This window comes from Arachis hypogaea, chromosome 13 (genome assembly GCF_003086295.3).
Source record: "Arachis hypogaea cultivar Tifrunner chromosome 13, arahy.Tifrunner.gnm2.J5K5, whole genome shotgun sequence".
In the NCBI taxonomy this organism is placed as follows: Eukaryota; Viridiplantae; Streptophyta; class Magnoliopsida; order Fabales; family Fabaceae; genus Arachis; species Arachis hypogaea.
In genome coordinates, this window is record NC_092048.1 from 134484718 (window position 1) to 134501871 (window position 17154).

At 39.9% G+C, this 17154-nt stretch overlaps 4 protein-coding genes across 25 annotated transcripts; 3 read left to right on the forward strand and 1 right to left on the reverse strand.

The window, feature by feature from the left end:
* The first annotated feature begins 1338 nt into the window (after positions 1 to 1338).
* LOC112733823 (methylmalonate-semialdehyde dehydrogenase [acylating], mitochondrial) lies at positions 1339 to 9602 on the forward strand. 22 transcript variants are annotated; one of them, XM_072212690.1, is made up of 21 exons: positions 1339 to 1637; positions 1806 to 1860; positions 2164 to 2726; positions 3291 to 3385; positions 3560 to 3627; positions 3764 to 3925; positions 4005 to 4083; positions 4199 to 4353; positions 4673 to 4736; positions 4901 to 5001; positions 5733 to 5884; positions 6325 to 6415; positions 6581 to 6661; positions 6788 to 6865; positions 6989 to 7024; positions 7109 to 7152; positions 7406 to 7436; positions 7625 to 7715; positions 7802 to 8028; positions 8118 to 8197; positions 9545 to 9602. In XM_072212690.1, exons 6-19 carry the CDS (start codon positions 3890 to 3892, stop codon positions 7930 to 7932), a joined length of 1170 nt encoding a protein of 389 aa, XP_072068791.1. In that variant the 5' UTR covers positions 1339 to 1637; positions 1806 to 1860; positions 2164 to 2726; positions 3291 to 3385; positions 3560 to 3627; positions 3764 to 3889; the 3' UTR covers positions 7933 to 8028; positions 8118 to 8197; positions 9545 to 9602. The 22 variants fall into 22 exon arrangements, with proteins under 22 accessions (XP_072068791.1, XP_072068788.1, XP_029147576.1 ...); XM_072212687.1 differs by having other exon boundaries at positions 3764 to 3884; XM_029291743.2 differs by lacking the exon at positions 3560 to 3627.
* On the forward strand, positions 2189 to 2548 carry LOC140177757 (uncharacterized). The gene has a single exon (XM_072210918.1). The coding sequence runs from the start codon at positions 2189 to 2191 to the stop codon at positions 2546 to 2548; it is 360 nt and encodes a 119-aa protein (XP_072067019.1).
* Positions 9387 to 10647, forward strand: LOC140178025 (uncharacterized). Its single transcript, XM_072212693.1, has 2 exons — positions 9387 to 9939; positions 10017 to 10647. The coding sequence occupies exons 1-2, from the start codon at positions 9526 to 9528 to the stop codon at positions 10293 to 10295; spliced, it is 693 nt and encodes a 230-aa protein (XP_072068794.1). The 5' UTR covers positions 9387 to 9525; the 3' UTR covers positions 10296 to 10647.
* Positions 10648 to 14003: 3356 nt separating this feature from the next.
* LOC112735502 (uncharacterized) lies at positions 14004 to 15422 on the reverse strand. The gene has a single exon (XM_025785035.1). The coding sequence runs from the start codon at positions 15420 to 15422 to the stop codon at positions 14004 to 14006; it is 1419 nt and encodes a 472-aa protein (XP_025640820.1).
* Between the last annotated feature and the right edge of the window lie 1732 nt (positions 15423 to 17154).

Genomic DNA, 17154 nt, shown 5'->3' on the forward strand with positions numbered 1-17154 from the left:
ACAATTAACTCCGTCAGCCACTTAGGTCCTTTACTCTGTCAACTCTAACAGAGGACAAAATAGTCCCTGTTAACTTTAACAAGGGACAAAATGGTCACTGACTCCATCTGTTTGGAAATAACATTGTTCTCTCTCAATTTTCATAATATCTTGCATAACCTTAACAGTCTAATACTGCAACTTCAAGCTACACAATACACACTCTGTAACTTTAATGTTTACAAGAAGAAAAATCCTCAACTTGTTCTCAACCAATTCATACTCAGAAAACTAATGACTATATTTCTCAAGTACTTATCATTTTCAATGGATCCCGCGAATCCAGACAAAAAGTCCGATTTGTTAAGATCCATCGTCGTCATCAGCACCCTTTCTTTCTTTGCCCTATCATCTATATGGCCACATTGTCCACCACTCCGATCGCTTCTTCTCCGAACCAATGTTCAGTAATCGCTTCAATTTCCATATGAGCGACGACGACGACATTACTCGTTGTACTAATAGCTTGGATGCGAGGTCGAAGTTGTCTGCTTGTTTGGACTCTGAGAGAGAAGGAATGAAGTATTCAAGATCCATTCCAAATGAGAATATGCATATAATGTCGAAGGAGAATCTTCTCATGATACCCTAATGTCCAACAACCTATACTGCTTGATGGAGAGTGGAGAAAGACGTGTTCTTAGAGTAGTTGTGGAACTTGGTCTTGAGTATGTGGTGGATGTTGTCGGAGTTGGATGTGATGTTGTTATCGAGGACGTGGAGGTGGATGCTTCTGGTGGGTGAAGTGCGGAGGAGGTGGATGTACTAATCAACAGAGATTTGAGAAGTGTGTGATCCATGATATGTTGAGGTAGGTACGACACGCGTGGCAGTTACACTATGACTTGATCTTAGAGCTAAAGAGGAGGAAGAAAAAGATGGAAAAGAAATTTGTGAAGGTGAAAAAAAAGAGTGTGAATGTTAAGGTTATGTGAGATATGATGAAAATTGGGGAGAACGGTGTCGTTTCTGAACAGAAAATGTCAGAAATTATTTTGTCTTTGATTAGAATTATCAAAGATTATTTTGTCTTTTATTAGAATTAACAGAACCAAGAACATAAGTAACTGACAGAAATTAATTATTAGAGACTAATTAAACAATTAATTTTAGTTAAAAATTAAAATATCTATAAAACGAGTAAATACTCTTTAGTCTTTATGTTTTTAATACAGGGAGCACATCTCAGTTATCACTTATTAGCAGTCATCATTATTAAAATACCGAAACTGCCACTGCTTCACTCATCATTGACCAGACACCAGACCCTTAAATGCGCGTGGCTACTCAATGCTCTTTAGACAGGGCGCGTGGCCACACTCACTTAGATCTTAGAAGAAAGTCATAAACCTTGACCAAATCCAAAACTTTCTGCTAACCAAAGTACTATAAGATAGTGAGGGACGGAGTTAAAGAGAGTGTGAGTGAATCAGTAGTGGTGGCTGAATCAAAAGAAAACTAGGGTGTGTGCCGATCCATTTTTGTGGGCAAACACCTTCAAATTTTTCCCACGCTTTGTTTCAATCATAGCTACATACAAACCCATTTTTTTCTCACCAGTCAAACAGGACATGTTCATCAAATTGAATAGAACTGAGGTATGCATACATACACCCTTCATCCTTTTTGGTACGTGTGAAGGAAGGAAGTTTATTGGAACATTAATTTACCTATTTTCTGACGTTTGAGTTCAATCCTGGATAATGGGGGATTTTAGAATTTCTTTAATTCAAGTTGTTTGTTTCTCTGTCCCTAACTTTTCCTAGGTGATGTGCTTATGTTTGTGATGTAAGGAGCAAACTTCGCGGCTTTGGTGATCAGGTGAGACCCCTTCACTCCCTTGCTATTTTCAAATACTCTTACTATTGATTCTTGCATAACATTGTAGCCATTTAACGAGTGTTGACTTGTAAAACTTGAATGCTGGATAGTTTCAGATAAGTGGAGAATGCTGGGTTATTAAAACTTGATTTCTTTTTATTGTGAACGAAACCTCTCATTTAGTATCTCTTAAATTGTGTACTAGTTTATCACTTTAAAAACTCCAGGTACCAAAATTGATTCTACATATCAAGTTAAAAATATTTCCATAGTATCTACTAAATTGAGTGTGTCATCATGTAGGCCTTAGGATATTGATTTTGCCATCATGGAGACTAAAAATGAACTAGAGCCCAAAGAAGGATTGACAATAATGCTTCCTCCACCACCTGGAACTTTCCAAGACCGTGAAGACCTCATTAAACATGTGTGTGACTTTGGTGCCAATGAAAGATATGTTGTGACCATCAAGAAGTCCAGAAAAGATAGAAGAGTCATTCTTGGATGTGACAGGAGAGGTGTCTATCATAATAGGCACAAAATTGAGGAAAGTAAGCGCAAAAGGAAAGCAACTTCACGCCTTATAAACTGTCCTTTTGAAGCCATAGGTAAAAAACAAAATGACATGTGGCTACTCACTATAAAAAATGGAGATCACAATCATGAACCATTGAAAGACATGTCATAACATCCTTATAGTTGACGTTTCACTGAGGAACAAGTCAAACAAATCAAACTTATGACTGAAGCTGGTATAAAACCTCGTCAAGTGCTTAAAACTCTCAAGCAAAGCAATCTACAACTGCAGTCAACACCACGCCATTTATACAACCTCAAAGCAAAGATTCGTCAGGGAAAGCTATCAGGTTTTACATTCTGCCAAACCCTATACAATACAATTAACTAGAGTATTTTGGTATGAGTATGTGATATATTTAAATAACTGTTGCAAAAGTTACTTTTATTATACCAGAACATGAAATATTACTTTTAATAGTAAAAAGCTTCTTTTGACCACTTGCTTTTACTTATAGTTGACTTGCTTGTGTCAAGATAACTTGTGTCATTAGTTGTTCATGCCTGAGCATATACACAATGAGGTCATTTCATAGATATGTTATAATAATGTTAGTCTTTATTCTGATAGCGAAACCATGATAAAGTGTTGGTACATCTGTGATATCCCAAAGCTGGAATTTCTGATGATTTCCTTATGCCAACTGATGTTTATTTATTTCTTCCTGTTAAATTGTTTTTCTTTGTTGGGTGAAAAATGAATTTTTCGTTATTGATATAGAGTATAAACAATGCTATATGTATTTGCCTTTGTTCTATTTAAATTGTATTCCACATTTTTTGAGTCTATAATTTCTATGTTGTCATATTGATTGTCAATCTTCATCATAGCTATTCTTAATTACATCTTGTAGATAAAACCTTCAAGTCATTGAGGTCAAATAGATCTATGTCTGTTGAGGGGAACAACAGTTCATCTGATGGTTCATTAAACCTAAACTACCACCTGGTATGGTTGAAAGTCCATGGACAATACTTCTACTCCTGTTGTGTATGATTTGTACCTCCCCCCATCCCCCCCCCCCCCTTTCTCTCTCTTCCCCTATCTCCTTCTTACTCTCTGCACTTATTAGGCTGTGAATTTACATATTAAACTTTTTTTCCTCTTTGTATGTACCTGAAGGTCCCTAATTTTATTGGGGTAAATGTGTAGATTCTCAAGGTTGTGTAATTACTGATGTTACAAATCTTGTAAGGCTGTAAGCTGATATGTTCTTCGAAGATACTAGTTTGGATTTTGACATTTTTAAACTTGTCAAGTTTTGTAAACTTTTTTAAGGTATCTTTTTTTATTGAACATAATTTTGAGAAATTTATCTTTTCTCAGGCAACACAAGAAGTTGTATCTCAAGTTCCTTTGACCACATATGAAGAATTTAAAGCAGCAATTGTTGCAGCCAAGCAAGCATTTCCTTCATGGAAAAACACTCCTATTACCACTCGTCAACGTATTATGTTTAAACTTCAGGATCTTATTCACAGAGATATTGTATGTATGATGATACTCAAACTGATATAGTATTGATCAAACTTTGCTTTTGATAACAGGAATAATATTCTTATTTCAGGATAAGCTTGCCATGAACATCACCACAGAACAAGGAAAGACATTAAAGGGTGCCAGAGGAGATGTGCTTCATGGTTTAGGTTAGTCTTTATTTTATTTCCATATTTGTATAGTAAAAATTTGTGCTTCTAACAAAATTTCTGGTTCAGTTTCTTTTATAGTTATTTCAAAGTGAGCTTCCTGTCTTTTTCGCAGAGATGGTAGAGCATGCTTGTGGGATGGCAAATCTACAAATGGGAGAATTTGTTCCTAATGCTTGTAATGGAATTGATACATACTGCATCAGAGATCCCCTTGGAGTTTGTGCTGGGATATGCCCGATTAACTTTCCTGCAATGACACCCTTGTGGGTATGTCCAACCTTTATTATCTTTAGTTATTGTCCAAAAGCATTCTGCTCCTTGATTTTTGCTCCCCCCCCCCCCCCCACAAATTATTAAGCAGGTTCCCAATTGGATATATTTTTGCTGATAATGTTTCATAAAGTACTAAACTGAATCTATTTGTAATAGTGTTAGGTTTCTGACTCTTGAAATTTCTTCCTTTTTTTCTTTTTTTCCTTACAAATGCATTTTTTATGTTCACACTGAATCTTGTGCTTGCATAGCTTTTGCATGCATCAGGTGAAGGTTCCTACTTTCTACTAAATTATTTATTTAATATTTTCAGATGTTCCCTATCGCAATAACATGTGGCAACACTTTTATTCTTAAGCCATGTGAAAATAATCCAGGTGATTATTTGTTTTAGTATATATGTGAACCTACGATATGAGATTGTGTCGGGCACATTTTGGCAATTCTTCCCTTAACAGTAAATATCTAATTCACAAGTTTGTGTCAGTAGTTTAACTGCATATGTAATTTAAATAGTGTTGTGTTCGCAATAATTTTTCAGGAGCTTCAATGATACTTGTAGCATTAGCAATGGAAGCTGGTTTGCCCGATGGTGTTTTAAACGTTGTACATGGAACTCATGTATGTTATACTATGCAAGAAGTAATATTTCTATTTTTTTCATCATTATTGTGGTTACAATTCTAGCCTGTTGTAACAAATTTAGGCCTGTGACATGAATTTGGGATTTGGTTTTGCTATCATTAGATATGTCTTACAATTCAATAAGTTATTATTGTTTTCTTATATAAGCAAAATATTGGCCAGGAATCTCTAAGGATATCAGTATCCTTAACTCTTTTTAACAAAAGAAAAAAAAACTAGTGTCATGCAAGTGAGGTAACCAAACATTGATATGCATTACTTTTGGCTTCTATTTGATCAGGAGATTGTTAATTACATATGCGATGATGAGGATATAAAAGCTGTGTCATTCAATGGTTCAATTACAATAAGTTTAGTGCTTCATACCTCTGAATTCTGTGACATAATTTTTCACTCCAGGCTGCAACCTGAGAGTTATTACAGGTTCATTTAAGGCTACATGAAATCTAGGGTTTTATATTCTGAGTTGTAATAAAATTGTGTCCTATAACAACAATTTACTTCCCACACCTTTACCTCACTAAACAGAAGCAAGGATGCCTTGACCATAAGGTAAAGTGAGGAAGCATTTTTTAGTTGTTCACATTATAAGCTGTTATTGATGTGCTACTTCATAAAACTTTGTAATACTAGTTCTTATGTCACACTAAATGCATTTTTGTGCCTATTGAGTTGAAAATATCATATACGCATATACTGGCTGGCTAATTAGATATTATCTATATTAGTCAAATGCAGGTGGCATAAATCATGTAGTTGTTATGCCAGATGCTAGCATGGATGCTACTTTAGATGCCCTTGTTTCTGCTGGTTTCCGTGCAGCAGGAGAGAGGTCCATGGCTTTAAACACAGCTATCTTTGTGGGAGGTTCAATGCAATGGTATTCCCTTTATTTGGACTTCTTTATCTTTTTTTATTCTTTTTCATTGTGTTATTCCCGAGAATTACATTTTTTTCTTTCTGTGATCAATATTTTGGGTGCTGTAGAGTTGACCCTGTATCTATCATTTAATAATGCTTTGTTAATTAGTGGAATCTATAATGAAGGGTTCTTCAGATGTCAAGTTTGTTTTCAACCTAAATTGTTGTTTTAAGATGTGAATCAGAGAAGTGTTAAAAATGACTACAAAATGCATTCTTGGAAGAAGCTTTTTATTATTTCTGCCAATTATTGATTATAATTGAGTCCTCCTACCATGTGGCACTTAACTGTGCAGTGACCTTGTTATTTAGCAGCAGTATTAAGGACTTTATAAGGTGCTCTGGATGATCAAAAAACTTGTTTTATGTTACACTGTTCATTTTTTTAACTATTTCCAGGGAAGATGAATTGGTGCAGCGTGCCAAAGCACTTAGAGTGAATGTAGGAACAGATCCTGATGCATACCTAGGTCCAGTTATTAGCAGAGAGGTGCAAACATTATTCCCAATTATCTCAAGGTGTTGTATAGTTTTCATCATATCATGTGTAGAGCGTATTTGTTAGACGCCGCATCTTGACAAATCATGTTTAAGCTGGAAAATAATTTGTCAACTTTTTGCTGTTGAGTTCTTGATCCACTTTTCCAACTAACAGGTAAAAGATAGGATATGTGGACTAGTTCAGAATGCTGTTGAAAATGGTGCAAGACTCCTACTTGATGGGAGGCACATTATGGTACTACTTTTTTTGTGACCAATTTCACTGATGTTCATTACTTAAAATAAGTTTTTGCTCATTTATTTTTCTTAAGGTATTAAACTTTTCTTTTGGAAGAAATGAAGTTCAGACCTTACCTGACAGGTGCCTGGATATGAGAATGGAAATTTTGTTGGCCCTACTATCTTATGTGATGTCACAACCAACATGGAGTGTTACAAGGTATATCTGATTTCATGTTTCAACTATTCTCAATGGAAGAAGAATGCACGAAAAGATAGCCATATTTATCATCGATGGTTCTGATAGGAGTGATAGCAAGTGACCTCTACCTTTGTTTTGCAGGAAGAAATTTTTGGACCAGTTCTTCTTTGCATGCAGGTTTCCATTACTTACTACATATGTTTGCTATTAACTTCTTCTGCATTGTTGGAATTAAACAACAATTTTCTTGCTGAACAATAGGCCGACAACCTAGATGAAGCTGTATCAATAATAAATAAAAACAGGTACTCTTATGTTCCTAGTTGCAGGTCGTGTGTGAACGTATTAATATTTATCTCAGGTCCCTTGAACATCAAATTGAAAATAGAAATTCTGTTTGAGTCCTGTTTCTTTCTACATCATGTTGAAACTCAGACAAGGAGGAGTTTCCTTCAATAACTTGCAATAGTTTTGGAAATACAATGTGACATTTAAAGTTCATTTTTACATATATGGAAATGGAGCTTCTGTCTTCACCGACTCTGGTATGGTTGCTAGGAAGTTCCAACATGAGGTTGAAGCTGTACTGGTAAGCAATGTGTTCTGTGATATATATGAATATCTAGAAATTTCTAGATGAATAATGCTTTCTGTTCTTCATCTATCTTGTTCTTTAATTTATTCACTTCGATCCAATCAATGTTTTTATGTTTCCTAACTTTCCAGGCTTGTGTAGAGGCTGCTAGTTTATCCTCTGATTAGTGTTCTGTCTTGCAGGTTGGGATCAACGTGCCTGTACCTATTCCGTTACCATTTTCCTCTAATTATGAGTCAAAAGCATCTTTTGCCGGCAATTTCAATTTTTGTGGTATAGTTTGTGTCCTTTCTTCCCCCTTTTACGTTTTTTCACAAGGTTGCTAATGGTATGTTAATGTTACTTGTCACTTTATTTAGTTGCAGGAAGAACAGGAGTACAATTTTGTACCCAAATAAAAAAAGTGGCAAAAAGATGGAAGGTGTTCCGTTCAACTTTGGCCGAGGCGTGTATCTTCAGCGAGGCCGTCTGCTTTAGGAGAGAGTTATAAGTCGCCTCGAGAATGTGCTTGGAGTTAACCTCGGCTCTTGCGAAACACGGTGGCGGGAGCACCTGTAAAAAGCACTCCGACGCTCAAGTCAGAAAGGTATCCAAACTAAAGTGAATAAGTAAAGGTGAGAGTGTGTTGTGAGTTTGTGACCTGAGATTTTGAGTTTCCTTGGTTCCGTTTTATAGATGAGCAGAGGGTCTACATTTTTGGGTTTGCTGCGATATTCTTGGTGGGATCCGTTTGTTAGTAACGGGCCGAAAATAAGGTATGACTTGCATGTGACTTTGACTGAGTTATGCTTGGGGTCTGTTCAGGGCCGAGATATTTGGTCAGTTAGGCGAGAGGGTGATTGCCAATGTTTGAGGGGTACACGTCATAGCCCCCAAGCTTGTCTGTATACGTTGGTTGACGGGCAAGGTTATTTGTTTGGTTGTTCTCAGCTTGGGTATTTTGTATTTTGGGCTTTTCCTTGAGCCAGAAAATAGAAGCGTGACAATTTTAGTGGGAAGTTTTTGTTTTCAAGAAAGCATTGTGAATCGTGCTTTCATTAATTACCCCCTTTTTGGCGTTTGGGTTTTCAAGGTTTTGGAGCGGTTGTGTTTTGTTTGTCCACTAAGTTAGTGGGTTGTCTTAATTTCTGCTGCATTTTTTGACATTCTACTTTCTTCGAAATTCTTTCTTCTTGTTTGACTGACCATGACTTCCAAAGGTTAGTTTCTCTTTTCTATTTTATCCCTTTCCTTTTCTTCTTTCTGTAATGGCGAGAGAAAAAGAGAAAGAAAAGTTTAAAGCCGTCGAGGTTAGGGAGGATGATCCATATCACTGGGTGCATGATGATGTTAGGATCCGTTCTTCGTCTTACACTAGTGTTGACTCATTGCGGGATTTAGATGGGTTAAACTTTGTGAGGAGTGGTTCTGGTTTGTTGATTGATCTCCTTCCTTGTTCTGGTGAAGATAGGGTCTGTGAGAGGAGAGGTGACTGGCAGTACTTTTATATGTACACGCCGTGTCTAACCAAGTTGCGCGTTCGCTTTCATTTTTCTGCCTTCGAGTGTGACGTGTTGACCCAGCTTAACTGTGCGCCTTCTTAGTTACATCCAAATTCCTGGGCATTTCTTCGTGCCTTTCAGTGTCTGATGGGGTTTCTATCCTTCCCGTGTTCTCTATTTCTATTTTTTTCTTTATTTCAGTCGAAAGGGGTTCGTAAGGGATTGTGGGTTTGTCTTAGCAGTTTTCCTGGTCGTTCTCTTTTCCTACTTTACAAGTCTTCCTTTAAGAATTTCAAATCTCTATTTGTTAAGGTTCGTTCCGTAAAAACTGAGTATCCTTTCTATTTGGACGATGAACTGATTGAAAAGTTTCCCCTTTATTGGTGTTCTGAACCAACTCAAATCCTTGAGGCTACTGAGTGGAGTGAGGAGGAGGATTATCTTTTAGATTATTTGGTTGAGTGTTTTGCTGACGGGGTGTGTTTGTCTATCCCTGAGCTTTTGCATTTGTATGATTCTGGTGATAGTGATGGCTTAAAAGCTTATATAGGTAAAGTTCTGTCTTTTATTTGACTGTACCTTGTATTGTTGGGTTTTCTAATATGTTTGGTGTCTTGGCAGGTGGATGGGTCCCTCATCTTGATCCTAATCGGTTCCAGTCATTTTTGAAAAAGAAAAAGGAGAAGAGCGTCGGAGGTTCTGGGATTTCGAAGGAGGATGTGGGGCAGGCTGCTCAGTCCATTGCTCAGCCAGAGTCATCATACAAGAGAAAAAGGGGTGAGACTGACAATTCACTGGAGGTCATCTCTGAGGCTGATCAGGAGGTTGTGGGTGGCATTAAGCCTGTCTTTGATCGTCAGAGAAAACTTCACGGTTTCGTTCCGGGGACTAGCTCCCATTCATTATGGAGTGACCAGTTTCCTTTTGCTGAGTTGTCTGATAAGGTGTCCCAGTATCCAAGCGACATGCTTATGACACGTCGGGTTGGCATGGAGGGTCTTGGGAAGTTTGTTCAGGTAACCTCTTGTTTTCTGCTCTTTCCTCTTTTGTTGTTTTTGCTATGTCGTTTCTTACTTTGTTGTTCATGTTATAGATTGTTGCAGCCCGTTTGATGTGTGCTGGTCGTACAGCCGAGCTCATTGGTGCCGAGCAGCAGGTGGCTGTGGATAAAGTTGCTGACTTAGAGAAGTCGTACAAAGCTAAGGTTGCTGAACTGGAGAGCTTGTCCAAAGTGAAGGATGATGCTCTTGCTACTGCTACAGCCAAAATGAAGGAATCCGAGGAGGAGGTAGTCCATTTAAGGGACCAGGTTCGGCTACTTCAGTCTGAGATTAAGGAGAGTGATATCTCTAAAGGGAAGCTGACTTCATGAGTTCATGAGTTGGAAGAAGAGGGAATGGAGATGTTCTCTTTGGGATTTGACCGTGCTGTTAGTCAGATTGCATTGTTAGCTCCTGGTTTTGATTGTGACCAACTTGATGTCACTAAGGTTGTGATTGGTGGTAAGTTGGTGGTTGATGGAACTGCGGAGGAGCATGGTGAAAATGCGCCTCCGTCTTGATGTTGTTATCTATGTTTCGGACATATTTATTTTCGTTATGATACAGACTTTTTATTTTGTGCTGACCGGGTTGTGGTCAGCTTTATTGTGATGTTGGATGTTTTGAACTCGTAACTTGTTGATATATGACCGAGGTCAGTTGGATAGTATTGCTTTCGCGTTAGATTTGTGTACAGATGAGGATTATTGTTTTGGAGTAGGATTGGCTGGATAAGTGGATAATTGACTTGTTGAGATGAAATAAGTAAACGTATAATTGATGTTTGATTAGATATGTACAATAGAAAATGATTTTGTTTGATTTGGGCGTCCGGCCTCGTTAAAACCCTCCTTAAGTAAAATCCTTTTGGGAAAAAATATCTAAGGGGGAAAAAGAGTACCTTCATCCGCGAAGTGTAAAATTCATGATCTATACAACTTTAGGGAAGAGATATTCCAATTTCTTGAAATTGGATTTCCTTGTAATGTTTGTAGCTGGTAGGCCCCCATTCCAAGTACTCTGGATATTCGGAATGGTCCTTCCCAATTTGCGGCGAGTTTTCCATGTGAAGGAGGTCGTCTGGCTTCTTCTGTTCGCCTGAGGACCAAGTCGCCCTCCTCGAATGTCCTTGGCACCACTTTTTTATTGTGTCTTCTTTCTGCCAGCTGTTTCTGGGCTCTTTGTTTAATGGCGGCGATTTTTCGGTCCTCTTCTGCAAGATCAAGCTCGGCATTTCTTGAATTTATATTGTGTTGTTCGTCATATAGATCGACTCTGAGCGTGGGAATTCCGACCTCCACCGGGATCAAAGCTTCTGACCCATAGACCAGCTTGAAGGGTGTTTCGCCCGTTGTTGTTTGTATTGTGGTGTTATAACTCCATAATACTTCTGATATTAGTTCTTCTCATTCTCCTTTTGCATTGTCGAGCTTTTTCATTACTGCCTGCAATATAACTCGGTTAGCAGCTTTGGCCTGTCCATTGGTTTGCGGGTGTTCGACCGAGCTAAAATGGTGTTGTTTATGAAAATTTTTTAGAAATGAACCGAGCTTATTATCGGTAAATTGTCTACCGTTGTCTAATATTATCTCTTTTGGTATTCCAAATCGACATATGATATTTTTCCATATGAAAGATCATACCTTTTCGGCAGTTATTTTTGCTAGTGGTTGTGCTTCTATCCATTTTGAAAAACAGTCTATTGATACTAAAAGGAATTTTACCTGTCCCGAAGCTATTGGGAATGGCCCGAGAATGTCGAGCCCCCATCTGTGGAAGGGCCAACTTACCTCCATGCTGTGTAATGCTTCAGCCGGTTTTGTGGAGATGGCTGCATGCTTTTGACATTTGTCACATGTTTTGACTTTTGTCACATGTTTTGACTTTTGTTATGCAATCCCTTTTCATGGTCGGCCAGTAATACCCTATTCGGACGATCTTTGCGGCCAGGGCCCGTCCTTCGATGTGGTTCCCACAAACTCCCTCGTGGACTTCGTCCATCACTTCTTGTGCCTCGTCTTTGCTTAGGCATTTTAGTAATGGTTGCGAGAAACCGTGCTTGTATAGCTCTCCATCTATGTTTGTGTAGTGGCTTGCTTTTCGTCTGAAGTTCTGTGGGTTGAGCTCGTCTCTGGGAATGATACCTGCATTGATGTATTCAAGAAAAGGTGTTCTCCAGTCTCGGAGGTGGTTAATGCTTGTTATAGATAATAGTTCAATGCTTGGTTTTTGGAGCGTTAGTTGTGATAGTACCGAAGTTTGTGTGTCTGCCCTAGTGGTGGCAAGTTTGGATAATATATCTTCTCTAACGTTCTTTTCTCTATGTACATGCAGAATAATAAATGAACTAAATTTTGAAATGAGATCCTTTGCTATGAGCCAGTAGCGTTCTAGCAAGGGATCTTTTACCTGAAATTCTCCTCGGATTTGTTGTACCACTAAGAGGGAATCACAGTGTGCTGTCAGGCTTTTTGCTTGGAGATTTATGGCCAGCTTGAGTCCCGCTATGAGGGTCTTATATTCGGCCTAATTGTTGCTTGCTGGAAAGTGGAACTGGAGGGACTGCTCGGCTACCACTTTGTCTCCTTCTTTGAGGATTATTCTTGCTCCGCTTCCTCTTCGGCTGGATGCCCCATCAACATGTAGTTCCCAATGTTTATTGAGCTCGTCCGGGGTCAATTCTGAGATGAAGTCTGCGAGGATCTGTGCTTTCAAGGCCGTCCTTGGTTGATATTGGATGTCGAATTCTAAGAGCTCGATAGACCATTTGGTCAGACGCCCAGCCAATTCTGGTTTTGTCAGTATTTGTCTTAATGGTTGGTTGGTCCTGTTATTATCGTGTGGCTCTGGAAATAGTGCCTGAGTCTTCTTGCCGTTATTACTAGTGCTAAGGCTAACTGTTCTATCCTCGGATATCTTTGTTCTGCTGATTGCATGACTCGGCTGACGAAGTATACTGGTTGTTGCATTTTTCCTGTCTCAATGACTAGAGCCGAGCTTACAGAACAGTTAGAGACAGATAAATATAAATATAAAGGCTTACCGACTTCTGGTCTATGTAGCACGGGTGGTGATGCCAGAATTGTCTTGAGTTCGGCGAACGCTTTTTCGCATTCTTCTGTCCACTGGAATTTTTTGTTTTTTGATATTGTTTGGAAGAAGTGGTGTGATCGGCTTGATGCTGCTGGTAGAAAGCGAGATAGTGCTGCTACTTTTCCTGCTAGTTGCTGTACTTCTTTTATTGTTCTTGGGCTTGCCATGTTAAGTATCGCCTCACATTTTTCGGGGTTTTCTTCAATTCCCCTTGAGGTCAACATGAATCCAAGGAACTTGCCTCCTTGAACTCCAAAGGCACATTTTTCTGGATTGAGCCTCATGTTGTATGCTCGGATCTGTTTAAATATCTCCTTGAGGTTGTCGCAATGCGACTTTTCTTGAGTGGTCTTAGCGACCATATCGTCCACATAGATTTCCATGTTCCGACCTATTTGATGACGGAACACTCTGTCCATCAGCCGTTGGTAGGTTGCACCTGCATTCTTTAGGCCAAATGGCATTACTCTATAACAAAAATTTCCATGCTCAGTTATAAATGTTGTTTTGTTTTGGTCTTCTGGATGCATAAGGATTTGGTTATACCCAGAGTATGCATCCATGAAGCTCAAGCTTTGGAAACTCGATGCGTTGTCTACAAGCTTGTCAATGTTTGGCAAAGGGTATGCATCCTTAGGACATGCTTTGTTCAAATCTGTAAAGTCGACGCACATGCGCCATTTACCTGAATTTTTTCTTACCATTACCACATTAGATAGCCACGTTGTGAATCGGATTTCCTTAATGAAGTTTGCACTGAGAAGCTTTCTGGTTTCTTCTAAGGCCGCCTTTGATTTCTCTGTTCCAAGGTTCCTCTTTTTCTGAGCTATAGGTCGGATGGCCCTATTAGTGGCGAGCTTGTGGCAGATAATGTTAGGGTCTATCCCTGGCATATCTGCTGGGGTCCAGGCAAAGAGATCGGCGTTGGCTTGCAATACTCTTATGAGTTATATTCTTTGTTGTCCCTGGAGTGCTTGGCCGATGTATGTGACTTGTTCTGGCTTTGTAGTCAGTTGGACCTTTATGAGCTCGTCCGCTGGCTGAGGTCTTTCTTGGGTGTCTTCTCTGGGGTCAAGCTCTGCTAGGGACAATACCTCGTTCGTGCTGTGAATTGCTTTGACTTCTTGATGGAACTCCTGTTTTGTGGCCGACCTTTTCAGACTTGCGTTGTAGCACTGCCAAGCTTGTTGACGATCTGAGTGGACTGTAGCTATTCTGCCGTCCTGTGCCTGAAATTTAACACATAGATGAAAAGTGGATACTACTGCCCTGAACATGTTCAGAGCAGGCCTTCCGAGAATAATATTGTAAGGGCTTGGGCAGTCAACTACCAAATATTGCATGTCAATGGTTTGCGACAGAGAATCCTCTCCTATCATTGTTTTTAACCATATGTATCCTTTGATCGGGACCCTTTCTCCGGAGAATCCTACCAGTTCTCCGGATGAGGGTTGCATGAGTTTTTCAGATAATTTCATTTTTAGGAAAGTAGAATAAAAAAGAACATCGGCACTGCTACCTGGGTCCATAAGGACTTTTCTTACCAATAACTCGCCCGTTTGGATGGAAATTACCACTGGGTCGTCCAAGTTTGGTGCTGCCGAGCATATATCCTCCTGGCTGAAGGTGATGTTGAGGTCGGACGCGCCTTTGTTGTTTTGTGATTTTGTTCCTTCGATTGCTAACATTGCGCGGTAGCTTCGTTTTCGTGCCGAAGTTATCTCACCTCCTCCGGCGAATCCTCCGGATATACAGTTTATGACACTTTTAGGTGGATTTTTGTTTGACCATTTGTTTTCCTCCTTGTGTCCTGCAACTTGACGACGCTCTTCTCGGTCCTTGTTGTCCTCTTTGTGCTTTCTCCCTTCAATGTATTTGTCGAGGAGGCCTTGCCGAGCCAGTCTTTCTAGCAGATCCTTAGCTATCACGCACTCATCAGTTGTATGCCCATACTTCTGATGAAAAGCGTAGTGTTTGCTTTTGTCGACAAAGCGCTGATCTTGGTAGTTTCCTGCCCTTACTGGTGGTTTTATGATCTTAGCGTTGAGGATTTCTTTAATTATCTTTTCTCTCCTTGTGTTGAATTTGGTGTAGTTGTCGAATTTTGGGGTTAGCCTGAAAGGTTTTCTGATGTCTTTGACGTTTGCCGATATTGTGGTTCTGTCATCTTCTCTTTTTGGTTGTTTTCTCTCCATTTTTTTGGCCTCGTAGAGTTCTTCTATCTCCATCTGTCCTGCCACCCTTTCTCGGAATTCTTCCAGTGTCTTCAGCTTAGTAACCACGATTGTTTCTCTAAATTTTCCGGGTCGGAGTCCGGCCTTTAGTGCATGCAAGTGGACGGCGGGATCTAGATCGGGTATCTCCATTGTTGCTTTTGCAAATCTGGTCAGATAGTCTTTCAAGCTTTCTTGGGGACCTTGGCGGATGGTGCCGAGGTAGTCCGATCCGTGTACGTATATCCGTGCTGCAGCGAAGTAGTCTATGAGGATTTCGCCAACTCCTCGAAAGAAGAGATTGATCCTGCAGGTAGTTTTGAAAACCAAAGTAGAGCTCCGCCGTCGAGATAAGTAGGGAAAGCTCTGCAAAGAACAGGTTCGTTATTAGGGCCATTAAAGAACATCATAGATTGAAACTTCCTAATATGAGCCCGGGGGTCACCAATCCCCTTATATGGCTCAAGTGAGGAGGGTAATGTGAAATGTTTTGGCATCTGATAATTGGTGATCTCTTCGGAGAACGGGTTGTCCAAGGTCAGTTTCTCCTTTGGTGGGTCCACGCTTAGTAGGTCTGCGTTGCCTTTTCCTTTGGGACCATTCTCTTCACGTTTGCCAGCGCTGTTTTGAGTGGATAACTCGGCAAGTCTTTTGACTTCTACTTGCAGCTCGGCCATCTGGGCCATGAGTTCGGCTTGGGTGAGCTGGTGGACTCCGATCCATTATCGGCCATGTTCGAAGGTTGAGAAACCCTGCGTAGAAAAGAAATATAAAGTTCGAAATAGAAAAATAGTGGGGTTAAATTAACTTTTCGGGCTCCACGATGGGCGCCAAATGTTCCGTTCAACTTTGGCCGAGGTGTGTATCTTCAGCGAGGCCATCTGCTTTAGGGGAGAGTCATAAGTCGCCTCGAGAATGTGCTTGGAGTTAACCTCGGCTCTTGCGAAACACGGCGGCGGGAGCACCTGCAAAAAGCACTCCGACGCTCAAGTCAGAAAGGTATCCAAACTAAAGTGAATAAGTAAAGGTGAGAGTGTATTGTGACCTGAGATTTTGAGTTTCCTTGGTTCCGTTTTATAGATGAGCGGAGGGTCTACATTTTTGGGTTTGCTGCGATATTCTTGGTGGGATCCGTTTGTTAGTAACGGGCCGAAGATAAGGTATGACTTGCATGTGACTTTGACTGAGTTATGCTTGGGGTCTGTTCAGGGCCGAGATATTTGGTCGGTTAGGCGAGAGGGTGATTGCCGATGTTTGAGGGGTACACGTCAGAAGGAATTCCCAAGTCTAGGAACATTACCTGGTGCATGTTCATCTGAGAGATTCATCTATGAAATTGGCACCTCAATCATTGCCCTTACAGTTACAGAGTAATTCACCAACCTATGAAGTGCAACTAGCTATTGCTGATGCAGATATACAGAACACAGCTATCTCATCTGCGACAGCACCGGCTGATAAGGATATCAGAAGCCAACATGTTTCTCTGGTATTATCGCCCTCGTCACAGGCATCAGAGAGGATTGGTGTTTCTAAACCATCTCAGTGGAATGAGAATTTGCCTGCAACATCTCAGAAAAGTGAGACTATTCCCCAAACTTCCGAGCAGAGTCATGTCACTTCATCTGAGATGAATGTAAACTTATATACAGCATCCCAAGAGGCTGACACCGCTACTGTCCCAGCTCTGAAATCAGATGAAATATACATGTCTATGACCCATGAAGTTGATGACTTAGCTCAAATATCACCTAGAATAGATGCTGATGTGAGTAAAAGCATTGGTGAAACATTTGAAAAAAGTGACACCATGTTAACTTCTGAGAGAATATACATGCCTGTAACAACATCTCACACGACTGATATAGGCTTAAGTCCAACTTCA